At 37.7% G+C, this 18,447-nt stretch overlaps 1 protein-coding gene across 1 annotated transcript in view; it reads right to left on the minus strand.

Annotated features, from left to right (window-relative positions):
* PIK3C2G (phosphatidylinositol-4-phosphate 3-kinase catalytic subunit type 2 gamma) overlaps positions 1 to 18,447 on the minus strand; it is a 202,528-nt gene that overhangs the window by 103,001 nt on the left and 81,080 nt on the right. Inside the window, exons 16-17 of the mRNA XM_077178127.1 lie at positions 17,312 to 17,405; positions 16,137 to 16,231 (exon numbers count right to left, since the gene is read on the minus strand). Coding sequence (XP_077034242.1) covers positions 16,137 to 16,231; positions 17,312 to 17,405 — 189 coding nt within the window. The remainder of the gene's footprint in view (positions 1 to 16,136; positions 16,232 to 17,311; positions 17,406 to 18,447) is intronic.

Genomic DNA, 18,447 nt, shown 5'->3' on the forward strand with positions numbered 1-18,447 from the left:
TTCAGATTACTTTTTTTTAATGACTCTGGGCACAGGAAAAGAAGAGTTTGGTTTGGGGGGGGTGGGGAAATAGGATAAGACACTGACATTGTTTTTCAAATATTATGACATTTAAAAGGACTCGTTCTGCAGAGCTGTTAATTTTCCTATTTGCTCTGCATTCAGTTACAAGAATTTGCTTTGTTGAACAATGTCTACATTCAAAGCTGTTCTCTTTCAAGTGGAGTCTCAGATTTTTAGAGAAAAGGTGCTCAGATGTCAACAGCAGCAGAAGGATGTCAGAGATTTGATATGTTTCAAACACATTGGGAGTTAATGTTTCTTTTAAGGCAGCAGCCCTTTTACCTCTCTGGAAGAACCTGTCTGTAGATCCACACTGTTTTAAGCACAGGTAGCACAGATACAACAAGATCTGATTCCACATTATTTCCTGACATGTCTGTCTTCTGGATCTTTGCTTTCATCACTGCTGTAAGCTAGCAGACCAGCTTATCTTATTTTCCCAATATCTATCAAAGGGAACTTTATTCAAATCAGTGTCTAACAGGAACAGGGAGGAAACATGAGCCCCAGCAGGTATTGCTGTAAGTGTTTCAGCAATACTGGTAGCTCAGTGTGATTACAAGACCTCTCATATCTGACAGAGCAAGATGTTGAGCCTCCTTTTTGTGACAATTTGCTGTGTGGCAGCTCAATGCTGCACAGCAACAAAGGATGCGGGATCAGACTGTGCGATCACAGTGCTGTGCCAGCTCTGTGCCTCTACCTGGGTGACTTTGTCATAGAATGACTGGAGACAACCCTCAAAGTGGCATCATGAGGACATGCAGCCCCTTAGGCTTCAAAAATGACCCATTTGTTTTCAGAGAATAGCAGAGAGAAAATCAGAGTTTTCTGTGGGACAGTCTTTAGAGTCCAAATCACACTTTTTCATCTTTTCATGGTTCTGACTCCTTTAAAGGAGAAATCTCACATTACAGCTCTTCTTATGCATAAAGTTACTCTGCAATCTTTTTCAAGTAAGATGATAACTACCAGGTTTTAATTTAATTAAAAGAGAGGTGACCATGAAACATGGTGAAAGAAGAGCAAGCATTTACATGGTAAAGAAGAATATTTTATCTTCATACCTTTTCTAGACTGGTTTTATTTCTTTCTCTCTGGTTTTATTTTTCTTCCTCTTTTCTTGGCCTCTATTAATTTTTTGCTCCATGTTATACATAGCAATAGGACCTCTTGCAAAGGTAGGAGAGCAGAGATGGAAATAACTTTAGATTTCTCCTTTTTAAATACTGGTCTGGTTCTGATTTTCCTTCCATTTCACTGCTTTATTGCTCTCAAATATTGGCTTTGTAAATAGAGAAGTGGGAATTTGAAGTTAAGCTCATGTACCAAGGAAAGCTTGCTGTAAGATATTAGTAAGAGAAAAGCTTTCTTTTTTAGATGGCCCCAGGGTATTTTCCTAGTCGACAGCTGGCCTAGTTACCATGGAAAACAGAAGAGCAGGAGGGCAGGCACAGTAGGAAAATGAGGCAGAGACTTACATGAAATTGGGTTGGCTTGCTTTGCAGAGGCTTGCTGAAATGAATCTTGCTTCTGACACCTTGTTGCTCTTTCATTGCTGGGAGTCGACATTGAGTTTCATCTAGGTTTAAAAGTCCATCTCAGCTCTGCTGAGACATGTTCAGCTGTGGGACCAGATCTGAATAAACTTTAGAATAAAGTAAAATCCCTTTTAATGAACCCCTAAGCAAGAAGATGTTGCTTCTTAAGCTTTTACCAAGGAAATCTCACATCAGCTTCTTCAGATCAAACTGAATTTTAACCTTGGGGTTAAAATCCATAGATTTTAATGTCAGAAGAATTTAAGGCAGATATAAGAATGAAAATACATCCTGAATTTTACTTGATAGGTAACCTTGGCAAAATTATTTTATTTCTCTGCGCTTCTGTTTTCTTTGTCAGAAGAGGAGAGATTTATTTCTCATAGGCTCTCCACAGAATGCTGTGTTTGTTTCTAAGCTGCTCTTATGCCAGAGGTAAATACCATGGCAAATAGGTCTTTTTAATAACATTGCCACCTCCTTCCCATGTGGGAACCCATCTCACCAGCGTCTTTCAATCATATGGGAGAAAATAACAGCCCCAGGCAGAGGTTTTTTTCTCATAAGAAAACAGAATTAAGATTCAGTTGTTGTGATAAAAAGTCCAGGTGTGATTCCAAGATTCACAATCACATTTGTGGAAGTCATATTGCAGCAAGCAGATGTCATATTTCCATATGTCCTGAGTCAGGTAAAGAGTGGAGCAAGCTCTCCAGGGGCAGTCACAGCATTGGCAGAATAAATATAGATCAGCCAGCTGACACAGGATGCTCCTGGGACTTTGAAGCTCCCTGGCTCTGATGCTGGCATCTTTCTCACCCTGACTGCTGTCCTTGTGAGGATGCAGCAGGACTGAGATGCAGAGCTCCCATCTTTCCTCTCCTCTCCTGCTATATCTGTGCTCTGTGAATACCCCTCAATCAGCCACACTTCATCAAAATGGGTACTCTGCTGACAGACCAAAAATCTGTGCATGCCAAAAATTAATATGGGTAAATGCCATGTTTTTCCTACCAGCAATACACATGGGGTTGCAGCCATGGTGAGCCCGGCAAATTATTGGTTAAATCACCTTTAAATTGCTGGTCTGAAAACTCCTAATAACAAAGCTTGGCAACAGCTGAAGACAGCACGTGTCAGCTTTGAATTGATGCAAAAAAGATTTAAAATGGAGCATCCTTTGAATGAGGCTCCATTTCCATGACCAAGCAATGTCCCTCTGACTGACACACACAACAAGGCACTGACAGGTCAGGAATATTTGCCACTGTGGCCACGTTGAGAAACTGCCCTATCCACAAATGGGATCTGAGGGCTGTGTGAGCCACTCAAAAGTGACACGTTTAATTAAATTAAAGTGCTTTTCCTGATAGAAATCATCACACCCAATGAATGACATTGTGGAGCAGGTTTAGAAGAATAAATACTGACTTTTAATACCATACTCAATAAAGGAAAGGCTACAGAAATGTCGAAATCTTGTTTACTGCGTGACCTTCTCCATGCCCAGTGCTCACAGTATAATTATTGCAAGTAACAGAGCCTTTTTTCCTAGACAGAGCCCCACTTCCCTTGCTGAAGTAAAAACAAGGCCTTCCTTCAGTTAAAAATGTATAATGTGTTACAACACTCATGGTGAGGGATTGTTCTTTCAGTTAATCCAAGCCAATGAATTTGACTGTGGAAATCCCTGTTCAGTCCTTTCTTCATTAGCCAAGATGGCAGCTGCCACACTACAGTTAATGAGCCTGATTAATATCAATTCAGTAAATTAAATTTTTTTTCCAGACATCAGATAATTTTGTACTAATCCAGACATTTATACCGATTTAATATCAGCTGACATAACATAATTTCTCATTTAACACTAATTGAAAACTACTGATTTCTTATTCTAAAGAGCATTTGCTGTCACTTGTAAATTATGGCTTTTTATAAAGCTATCTTTCAAACAATATCACCATTGAATGTTATGTTTTCTGCCTTCCTGCAGAAACTTTATATGCAAGCATGTGGCTGGTGATGTGGGCAGAATGGAATAATCAGGTAATTTCTCTTAAAGGTTTTCATTTTAACAACTTTTCTTCATATTTTCCATTATATATTTGTAAAATGACTGATTGAAACAAATGATAGAACTCTCAAATGAAACAAATGAAAGAACAAAACAAAAACTCTCCATTTAAGTAGTGTTGAACTCAGCCCCTCTAGCTTTTTTTTTTTCTTTTAAATAATTTTGGGTCTTTTCAGCTTGCCTTCAGGCTTGGTTTCTTCAGATGCTACAGAAGAAAGAGCACATCGCTATTTCTGTGCCAATTGCTGTTATTGTAATGTAAAAACCCCTGTCCTGTGGGTTTCACCATGACACTGTCTCAGCTGAACACCACCTGTGTGGAACCCTACAGACAGGTACTGGTGAAAGCCTCCACCAGGAGAAGCACCTACTACAAAACTGGTTATTTGGAAAACACTCAACATTCTCAATCCTCCCAAAGGTAAGTGTTGGATTAAGCCCTTTTCTGACCCAGAGATGGGGCAACTGAGAGGCATTTTAAAATCTTTTATTCTATTTCAGTCTCATGTGAAGGGTGAGACAATACAGATGTTATAATCCACACCATCACAATCAGAAACTATTTCCTAATTACAATACATTATAAGACCTGCTTGGTTTATCAACTTTTGCCATACTCTGCACGTCCCCTGGTCTGGCCCCTGCTCTAATCAGAGCTAGCTCTGATATTGGATGGGTTGTTCAGAGGGCCTTCCCTCAGCAGCCGGGTGAGAGAGCTCCTGGGGTGGCAGAGGGAACAGCGGTGCAACGTGACTGTGTGATGATTATGATGGGTTTCCAGAACAAGGGGAGCTTCAAAAGTCATGACCCAGTGACAGGCAGGCCTGTCATTTGGCCAGGAACATGAATAAATGTTCCAGGAGCTGCTTTTCTAAGTTCTGTCACTTTTCTGTTTCAAGTGTCACTCTGCTCTGTCCCATCAACCACAGAAACTGGAGGGCAATTTCTGGCAAGCACATCAACCCAGGGCCCAGCTGACACAGGAACAGCAAATATTTCAAAATTCCTGTGATACAGATTAATTTTAGGGTAGGAACCAAGAATCCACATTACTCTTTACACTGACTGGACCATGTCTGGCAGAACCACCCTTGTGTATAAAATAGGAGACTGGGGGTTTGCCCATGGCACTGCCTGGACAAAATTCTCTTATGAGTTTGCAGTGCACAAAATGTGAGGGCTCTATCCTCTGAAGGAACAGCTGAATATTCACTCTTTGGCTTCTAGCTCTTCAGGTTCTCAGGGAAATTATGTCAGACAAAGCTCAGTCAGCCTCAGGATTCATGCAAAGCAATCAAGCAGAAGTCTCCAGGGGCTTTTCCAAAAGGACACTTGATGTCTGTCTCTTTTCTAGAATCAGTAACTTAGAGACTGAGACAGAAGCACAGAGAGATGACATTTCCAGGCACAAGGGTCTTTAAGGGAACATATAGCAATGTAGGAATCAAAATTACACTCTGCAGGAAGGGCAGAGTAGCACAGGTTATACTTGGGAATAATGCTTTATTATGGAACTCATTCTAGATCTCCAGTTCTCTTGGGAACTTCCCTGAATCTAAAGTGAACTGCTGGTAAAAAGTATCATTAGAACACAGCAGATCTATGCAATTTACAGTAGTAGTTATGTCTGCTTTCCTCTTGCTTTTCTGCACCCTTCCTTCTATAAAAATATTTTTCTTGCTGTCCTTTATTCCCTCTTTGTTCCTTTGCCTGCTTATTTTTTATTTTATTTATAAAGCATATTTTTTGTTGCTTCAATTAGTGACACCCTTTGCTGCAAACACTGGGAAAATTGTCACAATTCCCTCCTTTCCCAAGCCAGTGAACACTGCTCAGGATTCTGTTCCTGGGAGAAGATTTGGGATCTTGAAGCAGAATAGGCAGAGATGTTTTCAGAGCAGGTGGAGGGAATTCCCAGCTTCAAGCCTTCCCACTGCCAGAATCATGCTACTTTGCACATTACATCCTCTACCCACTTCCAAGGGAATCTAGATGAATCTTGGGAGGGAAGTGGAAGGAGGCCTTGTGGGAACAGTAATTTTAATTTCACTGGATGACAGACTGTGAACAATTGCTGAGGGAGGCTGAACATGAAAACTGAGCACTTATGTAAGGGGAAAAAATACATTTTTTTAATCTACTTGGATATAAGCCTTGCTACACAAGCTAGAAAAATCAAGTGTAAGAAGCATAAAACAGGATTTTATCTAGAGATATGTTGAAGGTGGCTTTGCTGTTTACATTGAAGTATTTGAGAGTCATCCTTTATGTCCAAGGATTTGAACTCTACAATCCACTTATTAGATAAGGAAGGAAATCTCATTTTGTGTAAGAGGGAGGGTGCTGGATTGAAAGGACCATCCACCTGTGTATGTGCCAGTGTTTCTCTATTCAAGTAAACACTAACTTTTATTACTATGTTATATTATTGTAATACCTATACTACCTCTAATACTGCCAAAAGATAAAGGTATTATTTCCACATCAACAGAACTCTCACCACTCTAGAGCTGCTCCACTGTGCTGTGCTTGCACAGCTTGCAACCACTTTTGATCCAGCAAGCACTGAGCCAGAATGTTATTTTTCTACTACCCACCAAGACCCAGCCCTTGTTACCTCTTTACCAGCTAAAAAAAGGATTTTTTGTCTTTAACATGTGTTTTTCACAAAAAAATATATATTTATACAACTTTCTAAAAGTTCAACAAACCATCAACTCCCAAAATCATCACTCAATTAGTTCTTTTTATCAAACACCAAAAAAACTACCAACAGCTTCTCCTAAAACATGAATTCCATAATAAAAAAACAAAACAAACCTGAACCAGAAAAAATCCTGAGTAGAAAAAAAAAGGAATGAATATGAACAAATTCGTATTCAGCATTTAAAATTTTCAGTGGAGGTAATTTGTACTAGCTCTTGAAAGATAGACAAATGAAAAACAATAACTACTCCAGCACTGAGACTTTGATCAAATTTACAAACAAATAATTTCCCATATATATGCTGCCAGCAGTTTATGCCACTTAAAACCCACATGTTCCACTTCATAACACTTTTTTTTAAACTTCTTCTTAAAATTTTTTCCCTTAACAGAAGGTTTTCCCTCAAGTAACAGCCAGCAGTGAACAGCAGCCAGGCAACACACTGCAGAGGTGAGATACCATTTTTGAAATGGTATTTCAAAAATTACTGTGCCTAAAATATTGGTGTGTTTTCAAGCTAAGAAATAAGGCAACCAAAATGAACACTAAGAGAGGGAAAGAGAAACTTGAAAGATAGAAACTTGAAATTACAAGTGGATGATGGATAGGGATGGCTGAATAGTTTTTTCAAGAGCTGGGACATCACTGGGTGGTTTAAGGCCTTGTTGAAGCCTGGATTGTTAATTCTGTTGGTAATTGTAATTATTGCCCTGTGTCTCCCTTGTCTGCTTCGGTTTTTGCACCAGGCTCTGCAAAAATCCTTGTCAGCTGTGTCTGTTGCTCAAATACAAAAAAGGGGGAAGTATGGAGGGGGATTGACAGCTGGCCTGCAAGCAAAGCTGAGCTGATAGAAGAAATAACAATTGATGATTTTTGAGTGTATCCATAGTAAGGAAGAAGACAAGGCCATCAGCATGGCAACAGATTAGAAAAGATAAATGAAAATTTTTGCAAGCTAGGCTATGTGCATAAGTAAATGTGTATACGTGCCTTACTAAATTTCTGTAAAACTTTTGCCAATTATATTGAGGCTAAGTGCTTTGCACCAATGAATATAATAAGTTATTGTGATGTAGTTAATGACTTAAGATCACCCTTTGTTAAGAGTATATAAGCTAGAGAACATGCAGAAAAAAAACCTTTTTCTTTTTAGACCCTGATCAGAGACAGAGATGTACCTGAGATAACAAACTTTGCATTAGGGATTGTCTGAAAATGTGCATTGCCCCTCCTCTAAGTTGAGTTGGAAACATGCTGGTGACTTGCCTTAGAATGGATGGGATGGTTTATAGCAATAGAGAGGGGAAGGTAAATTGTTCAAAAAACAGCTCAATGTGGCACTCACTGGCTTACCTCAGCCACAAGTCTCTGCTTTGCCATCTGCAGTGACAAGCAGAAGAATTAGGACTTTTTGACAGGCCATCTGAATGTTTCCATCTAAGCTCCATGTTTCTCTGAAAAGCTTTGGTGTTTTGATGAACATTAAAAAAAATCAGTGAAAAATTCCTTGCTGCTTTGCATTACTCTGTCAGCCACCCACTATTGATGCAATATTGTGATAACTTCTCTGAATGCCTTTACACAGGAATAAAGGCCTTTTGGAGGAAAAAAATCAGTTCTTGTAGCCTGGTTTTTTTTTCTGAAACAAAAAATAATGTGCTGAACTTTACCAAACAGTATTCTGTGTATTTGACAGACACCACAGAGAAAGCTAAAGGATAATTCAGCTGTCTGTCTTTTGACAGAGATGCCAATGGCTTGTATGACTCACTGGGAAGAATTTTAGAGGTTTTAGATTTGGATGAAATCCTAATTCTTGCAGATTCACTGGTCACTTTATATTGTTTAATTCAAGGGTCCAATATCATCAGTTCCAACCAGGTGGGCTCTCTGCCAAGAAAACCCTGAAGAAGACAATGTGAGACAATGGTCCCTTTAATAATTCTTTGTTTAAAAGGAGGTTATTACAACATCAGAACAGTGTTGTTCAAGCAAAAGAGCCAAAACCAACCCATCTGACAGCTCTTTCTGTCCTCTCTCAAATGGTTTTTGATTTGGTTACCATCCAAATGACATCATTCTGATGACAGACTAATATACCATTGAGTATGGGTGAGCATTCTGAAAGCAATTAACATTCAGGGAAATATTTTCTAACAGCAAGAGCTTTATGAGTTTAATCCTGAAATATTCATCATCTGCAAACACCTAAAAATACTGAATTATAGTAATCCTGCACTGTTATCCTTACAAGACCTTTTATCAATCCTTCCTGTCTCCTTCCCTAAAATATTACCTTTTATTCTAGTTTATTTATTTATTTATTTTAAAATGTGTTAATAATTATATTTGGGTTCACATTAGGGAATTCTTTTCTAAGAAAAATTACCCAAAACTGAGGAAAAATTACAAAGTAATCGTCTGCTAAATCATGCCCTGATGCAACATATTCTACAATGTCTAATTCATGATTCTATTTCTTCTAATGTTTCAGTTATTTAGGCAAAGGTCCAAGGCCCAGTTTTCATGCTGGTGGAGAGTGATGACTAAACCTAGAAATATTAACCACAGAAAACACATAACTGACAGCAACATTAAGCCTACCAATAACTCATTACATTGGATGTCCTGTAACCACTTGAAGCCTCGTTCTTTATTCATATTTTTCCTTGAAGTTGTCACTGCCAGTGTTCAGAAATAGGAATGATTTACAAAACTCCAGACTGTGACCAACAGCCAAACTATAAATGAGTAGTCCAACCATATCAGTCCAAGGAAATCTGGGCCTGAACTGCATTTATTCAAGTCACGAGGCAAAAACTTTGTGTTCTAAGAAAAATGGATTGAAAACAATGCTCTAAAGTATCTCAAGACAAATTTTGTCAAAAATTGGTTCAAACAGCTACAGTTAAAACATGAAACTTGCTAAGCTGGAAAGAATCAAAGATCTATAAACAGACCAAGACTTATGAAATGCTTCACATAATGTGATGCAATTTTGAAACATCTGCAGACTCATTTTGAGTACAGTAATTGCCATTTCTAGCAAAACAAAAGTTTCAAATTGAAGAAAGAAATGTAATTGTTTTTTTCCAAATATTCCCAAAACATAAAGCCTGAAAGTGAAATCATGAAATGCAACTAAATTAAATTTTTTTAGATACAACATCTGAAAAACTTGTAGTGAGGCATCTTCTCCCAGTATTTCAACTGAGCACTGAGAATCAGGAACACCTGGGCTGCAGAGGCAGCATTTCACCAGTGACACACAGCACCAGCTGCTCAGCTGAGAGTCACAGGAGATTCTCCCCATACTGTTCACTTTCTAACTGAGGCTTTGTCTCTTCAAAATCATTAGAATTTGGGAAATTTGCAGCATCCTTAAATTGCAGTTACTGTTATTTATGATTTGGACACCATTGAGGTTGGCCATTCAGTATTGGCCTAGCCTAACGAAAATTTTCATATAAAGAAACTACTTCTACGATTAGATTCAGGCATCTTTTTCTAGTAGCTTTTCACAGTACACACACAAAAAAAAAATCAAAATAATTCCACAACCTTCAAGTTCATGACTGAAAATTACCCATGTGAAGTGACAGAGCTAGATGAATGTTTTCTCAAAATTTTTCCTGACTTATTACTACTCTGGTTTACATCCCCAAATGTCTCTCTGGGACAACAACGACTACATGAGGCATTCATCAGCAAAGATTTTGTCTCCCTGTTTCGCTTTTCAAAGAAGCAACAATAAAATATTTTTAATGGGAAAATAAGAAAGGCAGAGATGAAAGCTGTGTGTGACACCTGCACAGCACGCTGCTCTGAGTCCCTCTCTGCCCACCCAGGGGAGTAACTGCAGCCCATCATGAGACATGAGAGCACCACAAGGCTCTGTGCAACCCTTCCTACAGGGCACATCCAAGGGGCAAACCCATCCTTCATGTTCAGCTCCATTACTGAAGGGGTTAGCACAGATAGGACTTGAAGCTCGTGGGGAGTTTTCTGGCATAGCTGAAAAAGCAGATTTGTCAGCTCCAGAATTTTTAACTGCAAAAGGAGCCAAATGCAAAATAAATCAGACAAGCCGTGCATGCAAAAAAATTGTACTGAAAAACTTCTTCCTTAGTGCTACCTTATAAATCATGAAGCAGCTAAAAGAATTAAAGCTTTTCAGAACTCTGTCACCTTTTCCAGTTTATCTCTGCAATTCTAAATAGGTTCACTTGTTCACATAACAGTGGTGTGTTTTTTCATTACAGTAACATGCACTAATAACTGGTATTTACAGACTTTCTATGCTTCACTTGACAACGTTAATCCTCCTTGAATATGACTTTTGGCATGAAATTTCCCTTGTTCTAAAGGTGGGACACACACAGAATTATCTCTGTGTTCAGTAACTTATTTAGTGCTGCTGAATATTTGCCTGCACCAATAAAATTAATGATGCTTCACTCCACGCTCACATTGATGTATGATCACCAGGGTGCCTCACCTCTTCCCTTTTATTTGGAAGAAGACCCAGCATTCCTCAATTTCTGGACATTCAGGAACACATTCACTCTACTAAGGATCATTAAAATAATTAAAAACAGATACATACACAACTATGTTATTTATGTCCTTTGTCAGTGACTCACCAGATTTTCTCATATTCGCTAAATTACAAAAAGGCTTAACTTTGTGCTTTATTAATTTTTAAACAGATTTCTTTTTTAAAAAATCTGTAATTTTCAACAGTGTGGAAAAACTCCCTCTTTATACTTTAAATGTTAAAATGCCATACTTAGATTCTTTGTTAACCTTTCCTAGTCGTGTTTTAAGTTTGATTTTTTTTTAAATTCTTTGGAATTTATCTTCATTTTCCTTTTTGTTACAATTTTGAAAGTTTAAAATGGGGTCTTGCCCCACAGTCCTCTAGTCCTCCAGCTGGCACCTCCTTTTATCAATTCCAGCTGAGGTCAAAGCCAGTCTACTCCTCTGTCTTTAGAGACAGCAAAAAGTGACCCTAAAATACTAAATACTTTTTACTAAATACTAATTTTTTTCCTTAAGATCTCAAATGTGTTTTAATTAAATGTAAGATATGGTTTTGTTGATTTATAGCTACCATTTTCTCACTAAGTCAGTAACTACTAAAGGTCAAACCCAACAGTTGTTACTTCTTCACAACAATCTCTTTATTCCATTTGACATCATCTTTTTCTAAAACTGGAGTCTGAGAAAATGGAAAGTCTGTAAATTAGGAAACAAAATAATTATCTGTCTGTTGTACAAGGCAATAACCCAAGGCCCACACAGCTAATAATGAGGCACTCAGCACAGAAGTTGGCTGAATCATTATCTCACACAAATAATGCTCTAATGGTGTTATTTACCAGACCTTTAAGTAACTAAAGAACAAAGAAAGGTCTCCAAATGATTGGTGTTACATAAACAAGAATCATGATTTCAGAACTAGAATCCCAATGTGTGATCTATGGCTGAGGTTCTCTGCAGTCCAAATCATAATGATCACATCAAGTTCTCCGAATTCCAATGAAATTCACAATCACCACTAAGGGGAATCAAAAATATCCTTGGGCTGGCTATTCCTACACAGGTTCAAAGTTACACATATGATTAAATGTTTTTTTAATTCTGCTCAGTAAAAAGGACCAAATTAATACAAAAACAAGAACAGGCATCTTTTGTGTTTACATTCATGTCATTTTAATGGGCTGGGGTTTTCAGCCTGCTCTGCACAGCTATTTGGGAAGTTCATTTCATAATTAGCAGACTCGATAACTTCTGACTGTCAGAGAAGGATACGATAATGCAGGAAGAAAAAGATCTGGAGGATGGTCATCTGTTTAATGTTCAGATAATTAAGAGTGTTGGAAAATGAGTATCTGCTTGATTTATTCCTTCTTTTGAACACTTTAAGTAAATTATGGTTAACATCGACCAGTTCTGACGGTTAAAAATATATTTCCTTTCAGAAAATATGAGGCAATTGTTCCAATGCTGGAGTTCTGAATGAAACAGTGGTAATGATTTTGGAGAAGAGGTATTGAGGTACAAACCTCTCAAGAGCAGAAAATGTAACTGGGGTCTTTTTAAACTTTTATACATTGCTGTTCTTTTTGCTTCTTATAGTTCTTTTTCTGTATATATAGAAAAAAAAAATGTTCTGACCATGAAATCAATAGTCTGATTCACATTGTTTCCAGTGTGTTGAATTCCACCAAGTTCCTTTTTAATCTTACATTCTTACTTTTCTACAAGATGTGGACTTGGAAAAGTCAGAAGACTACTCCCTTTTCTCTTATCAGTCAACCTGCAGTTCAGAAATGTCAAAAACTGGGAAAGTTCTCCAAAGTGACTTAGAGGGCAAGCTACAAAAGAACATTCTGTCTTCAGCAAGGTTTTCACCTGACTTTTACCTTTCCTTGAGCTAAGCAAACTAGATTATTGGAATTTACAAACACTCCCACTCTTGCATGACGATGGTGCTGCTCCCCAGCACCACCTTCAAGCAGCTGCCACAGATCCTGGAGGACATTTCCCCCTGTTATTCAATCTTCCTGTGGAAGGCAACCATCTGTGAAACATTCTCCTGGCCACCTGCTGCCCCAGCCAGCTGTTCTGGCTCCACGCTGCAGCTGCCACCTGTGACAGCAGCTAAAAGCCAAAAACACTCAAGCAAGAGGAAAACCAGCTGGCAGGAAGCCAGGTGGATTAAAGCTCCAGCACAAAAGCTGACAAAAACCCACCTGTGGGTGAAACATCAAGTAGTAAAGAGAAAAGCACTGGCTTTCCGTGAGCAGAAGGGCCCAAAAGGGCTCAGCAGGTTTCTTTCCCCTCAAGCAACTTTTTGTGCTTTGCTAGAACCAGTAAAAAAATAACTTGACACCTTAGCTCCAGGGAATGGGGAAACTTGCTCCAGCCTTCACGCCTGCCAGGAGCTCTGGTGGGACTGGCATCAGAGAGAAAGTCTGGAAGGTATTGGGATAATTCTCCATGTCTCATAGACATTGGGAAGTCCTGAAATAAGACTAAAATGGGATTTAAGTGGTACACTACTCCTAATCAGGCACAGTATGCATGGGCAAATTTTGTCTCCTTGAAGGGTATTCAATGAGAAGGTAAAACACTGATGGATGCAATGGCCCAGATTCCTCAAGAATTTAGAGAATAGAAAAGACACAAATGATAAGAGAAAACCCAAACATTCAAACAGCATGTAAGATCCTTCTCATTCTCAATAGCAGAATTAATGAACAAATCTGCAACAGATAGAAGCAAAGAACAGACTGAAACTATCATGACTGACAACAGCTGAAGGTATGTCCCAAGAATGAAAATTCTCTCTGTTCTGTGCACCTTTGCCAGTTACTGCCCCATAATTTTTAAATAAAATCTTCAGAAAAACTTATCACTGCTTGATGAAAAGAAATTAACAATTTACTATCCAACATTAATATTAAAAAAGTGATGAGATGGTACACTGTTGGTGGGTAGCTGCTTATCTCTGACCTGCATGGAAATTGAGTCAATTTTAAATAATTGATATCTTCTTATAAACAGTATTTGTCACTAAAATAAGTTATAGTGTCAACAGTCACCACCTTTTCTAGTAATTTCTAAATTTACAATAGTAAATTACTATTTACTATTGTAAATTTAGAAATTACTGGAAAGTTATGGAAGTTCACATCAGTTGAATTTTCCCCAGTGGCTCTGAAACAACTTCAGCAGTTTTCTATATTGCATTAGCCTTCTTTTCCAAGTTTTATTTTGGGCAGGTACAGCGTGCACATTATTGTATTATTTAACAGTATTTGTATTGTAATGCCACTCATTACAATTAAAAATAAACAAAAAACTTGTTACTAAAGTTTTTTTTAGCAGTCTTTGCTTCTTGACAGCTAATTTGGTAATGAAACAGAACGTGACACTTGAGAATAAAATGTAACCTAATCACATCTCTTAAAAGAAGTTATCTGAGTGTACATGCACACATGTGCTCCACACATTATTAAATCATTGAACTTCTAAGTCTCTTTAGAAATAAGTGGAAGAAAACCTCTGCTTTCCCTTACCTCTATAATGACTGAAATTCAATTTGTGAAGAAAATACTTTATTAATTATTTAAGACTTTATTAATAAAAGCCACAAAATTACTGGTAAACTTTGTAAGTAGAATTTATGGCTTGGGAAACTCTTTTAAAATACAGGAGCAGGAATATGAGTAATTACATAAATTCGGTAATATTAGGTAGAAAGCAGTTTACAACTGAAGAACAGGGTGGAGCAGAGTAACCAAAAAACTGCTAAAGTGTAGATGGTGAATACAAGCCCCAGTTTTTAAGAGATGCCTGCCACATTTATGTTCTCAGTTTAGCTTGAAACATATGAACTAAACACCTAAATAAAAGAGGTACCCCAGCACGAACAGAACTACTACCAGCTGAAAGGCAGAGAATACAGTGAGAAATAACCTGCCTGATGTGGATGTAGTTACCCTATAAAGCTGCGTATAAAATAAATTTATTTCACCACTTTACATTGCACTGTGCCAGATAAGCATTTATATTCATGATGGAGTAACTGCTCTGTATTACCCAAGGTTATGATATTAGGCAGTTTGGGCAAAATTTGGGGAAAAACAGGGATTTGCACTGGGAAGTAAAGAGGAAGAAGACTGCAGTAATTTTTCTTCTGAGAAGAAGAGAGGAGTTAAAGAAAACACAGGCAAACTAATGATGTTCCCCTGTCCACTGAACTCTGGATATAATTTCTAATTTTACAAGAAAACTACCAGCTCTGAGGGCATGTTTAAAACTCCAGACTAGATATTTTATATACAGTATGACTACGTTTGATATTAGTAGAAATTGTCTCAGGCATATTTCAGGCACTGTTGAAAAATGGCTGGCTAAATGTGGTTCCTCTTTATTTGAAAGATATGCTCATTAAGCACATAATCCTACCCATTTCAGTAAAACAAACACATTAATAATTCTGTTTTATCCCCACTAACACTTCCAGAGACAATGCAGGTATGAAAGTATTATTTATGCTCTTCCCAACCCCACACTTCATCAACCAAATTAATACATTTCAAATTGTTTTCTTTCCTTTGCAGGGAGGAAAGCTTTGGTTTAAGGGATCTGAACCAGTTGAACTGTAAATGAAAGCTCAGTTCATCCATCATTACTAAAGATGGGGGGTTGGGGGGAAAAAAGAAAACACATAAGAGTTTGATTTTCAGATCACAGGGCAGATGTTAAACCATCAAAAAGCCACATTCTTTCTCAGAGAGCCTTGAGGTAACAGCAAAGCAAACATAATAATTCAATAATACAATAAGAGGACCCCTTATGTTGGAGGTAGGTGGTGAATGGCAATTTCTGCTAGGTCTGGTACATCTCCATAATCATGAAAAGAAACTGTCGGAAACTCTACCATCACAAGTCAGACTGTTATAAAAATGGGTAAGACATACATTTTGACACACATGACAACTCTGACAACTTCAGGAAAGGTCAGGGGAATCACAAAAGCAGCTAGCCTCCTTTGAAAGTGAACCAATGCTTGCCAATTTTTATACAAGTTTCCCATATCCAGTGCTGAAAGGGAAGAGCAAAACTTAGCTTTTCTGTTGATTTTAAACCAAAAGAGTTTATCACCAATGGAATCATGGATAAATTTCACGATGACAGAAAATGACTATAATGGCAAAAATTACTGTAATGGTCTTACCAGTAAAGCTGATGGGCTACTTGGATGCTCTGAAGAGAACGATTCAGCAGGAGTTTCACCAGAGGGCTTTCAAGACTCCACTCAAACTTGAGCACCTTAACAGAAAAAATTATGGTAAAAATCAATTTTGTGCTGGCTTTGGTGTCTTTTCTTTGTAACAGAAAGCACCCAGTGCTTAGTTTTAACAAAGCAATCAATGGAGAGTTTGCTCTGGCAACACAATGAGCAGAGAAACTTCAGTTCCCAAGGATCTACCACTAGCTGTAAGACAGACAGACACATATCCATATAAATATGCAGCTCGTCTCCCCCCACTTAAAACTATCACTGCTATATTTAATTTTTTATCTGATTATCTGGTTTGGAAAATAAACTTATTTTAGAACAGAAGCTGAGGAAGGTGAAAGGTCACAGCAGTTTGTGAATGCTGTAAAGCTGTGAAGGTTCTGCTGCCTCACAGTAGTGGATTACATGATTAAATTCATAAATGCATAGAGAGATATCTATCTAGATAAGCAGATATCAAAAACACAGAAAGAACCTCTGAGAAACTCTGCAGTGTGGATAGTGGGTCATCCATATGCACAGTGTCACCAAGTGAGGGGATAAAGCTCCCGAAAGTTCCTGCTCAGCCCCAGCACAGAACCTATTCAATCACCAAGTGCTTTGGAAGCAGTGATGCCATAACTTGTAAAACATTAACTTCCAGCAAAACGCAGTGTACATCTCTAAAGAGACAATTGCACACCAAATGTCCACTTCACTCTGTGTTGACAGTGGTTTGCTCAGTATATGTGGTATTAAAAACCCAGTGATTAAAAACTCAGATATTAAAAATTTCATAGCAACAGCATTTCCTTCCTTGACTGAAATGAAGCCCTTTCACTTGAGCAGAATTTCTCTTGTTCAGATGCACTTTTTGCTTTTCTTTGTTACTTGAAAAATACATTCATTTGCTATCTATAAAAGCCCAATCAGAATGCCAAAACAATTCCTTGCTCCTAAGCTGGAAACTCTCCCTCAGCCCTGTTTTTAACCACTCATTGCATCAGTGGCATTGACAAGACTTATTTGTTCCTCTTACAATGTCTTAACCAACCTGAAAGCATCAAAAATATTTAATGAAGTTATTGATCTGGACTGAAGGCTTCCTTGGCTATCAATTTCCTCCTTACCTGAACCAGCTGTGGGAGGTATTCTAACAATTCATCATTTGACACATTTTCTATTTGTTGGACTGCTGCCCTGCGAATATCTTGATCTGCGAAACTGGAGAAAAAACAAATAGGCATCATTAAGAGCTACCAGACCACTGCAACTCTCCTGAGCTCTCACTGATATAAAATGTTAGAAAAACTGATTTTCACTCAAAATGGAACAGGAAAAAAAATCCTTAAATTTGCTTTATTGTACCAAGAAGCACACCACAGATGACTTAATTGGATTGACTGTTACAATGTCACACAGGGGAAAAAAAACAAACCAAAAAGCTGATCTTCAAATAACTTTTTGAATTTGAAATAGCACGTATTGTAATTTCCCAGAAAATAAAGCAAATTACAGATCTCTCGCTGCTCTTTCTTACCTGAAATAGGAAATTTCTGAGCCATGTGAACTTTCAACAGTCACTTGAAGACTTCATATGTTCTGAGCAACAATACAAAAGCCTTAAATTTCCATTACAAAAAGGATTCATTTCAGATAATTTATTCCCAAATCTGTTTTCTGTCATAACACATTCAAAAATACTTTTTAAACAAAAGCAATTTTAAAATTGAAAACAGGGGCTGGGTATTTTTAGGATTTTATTATGTGAAATTTGGTAAAAAAATTAACACCTTCCTGAGAAAGGCTCCAAGTCTATGAAGCAGACATTTCTGATGAGAAAATGTTTGAGAATTCAGCATAAACCACATTCTCAACTAACTCTGGCTGAAACCAGGGTGGCTGTAGCCTGGTATAGATTTTGTGACAGAGCTCTCATCATAAAAATGATAAAAGAGGAAAACACAGTGTGGCAGCAGTGATAATGCAGAAAAAGAAGGCTGGGTAATATAGATGGGAAAAACATTTTCCTTTGAAAGAGAGTGAAATTTTGGTGTAACCTGATTGATCGAAACTGACTCTTAACAGAACATTTTCTCTCTTCTAAGAGGAAAGGATAGAAAGTATACAGTATCTCTTTTAATATTTGAAAGCCAAAAGATAATCTTTAAAGGACTTATTTTGAAAATATAAAAGTAATTTTGATCTTTTCACGTTTTCCAATTGTGACATTAATCATTAAAGTTTGTGCTCAATGATCTGAAGA

Source organism: Agelaius phoeniceus, chromosome 5, assembly GCF_051311805.1.
Source record: "Agelaius phoeniceus isolate bAgePho1 chromosome 5, bAgePho1.hap1, whole genome shotgun sequence".
Classification (NCBI taxonomy): Eukaryota; Metazoa; Chordata; class Aves; order Passeriformes; family Icteridae; genus Agelaius; species Agelaius phoeniceus.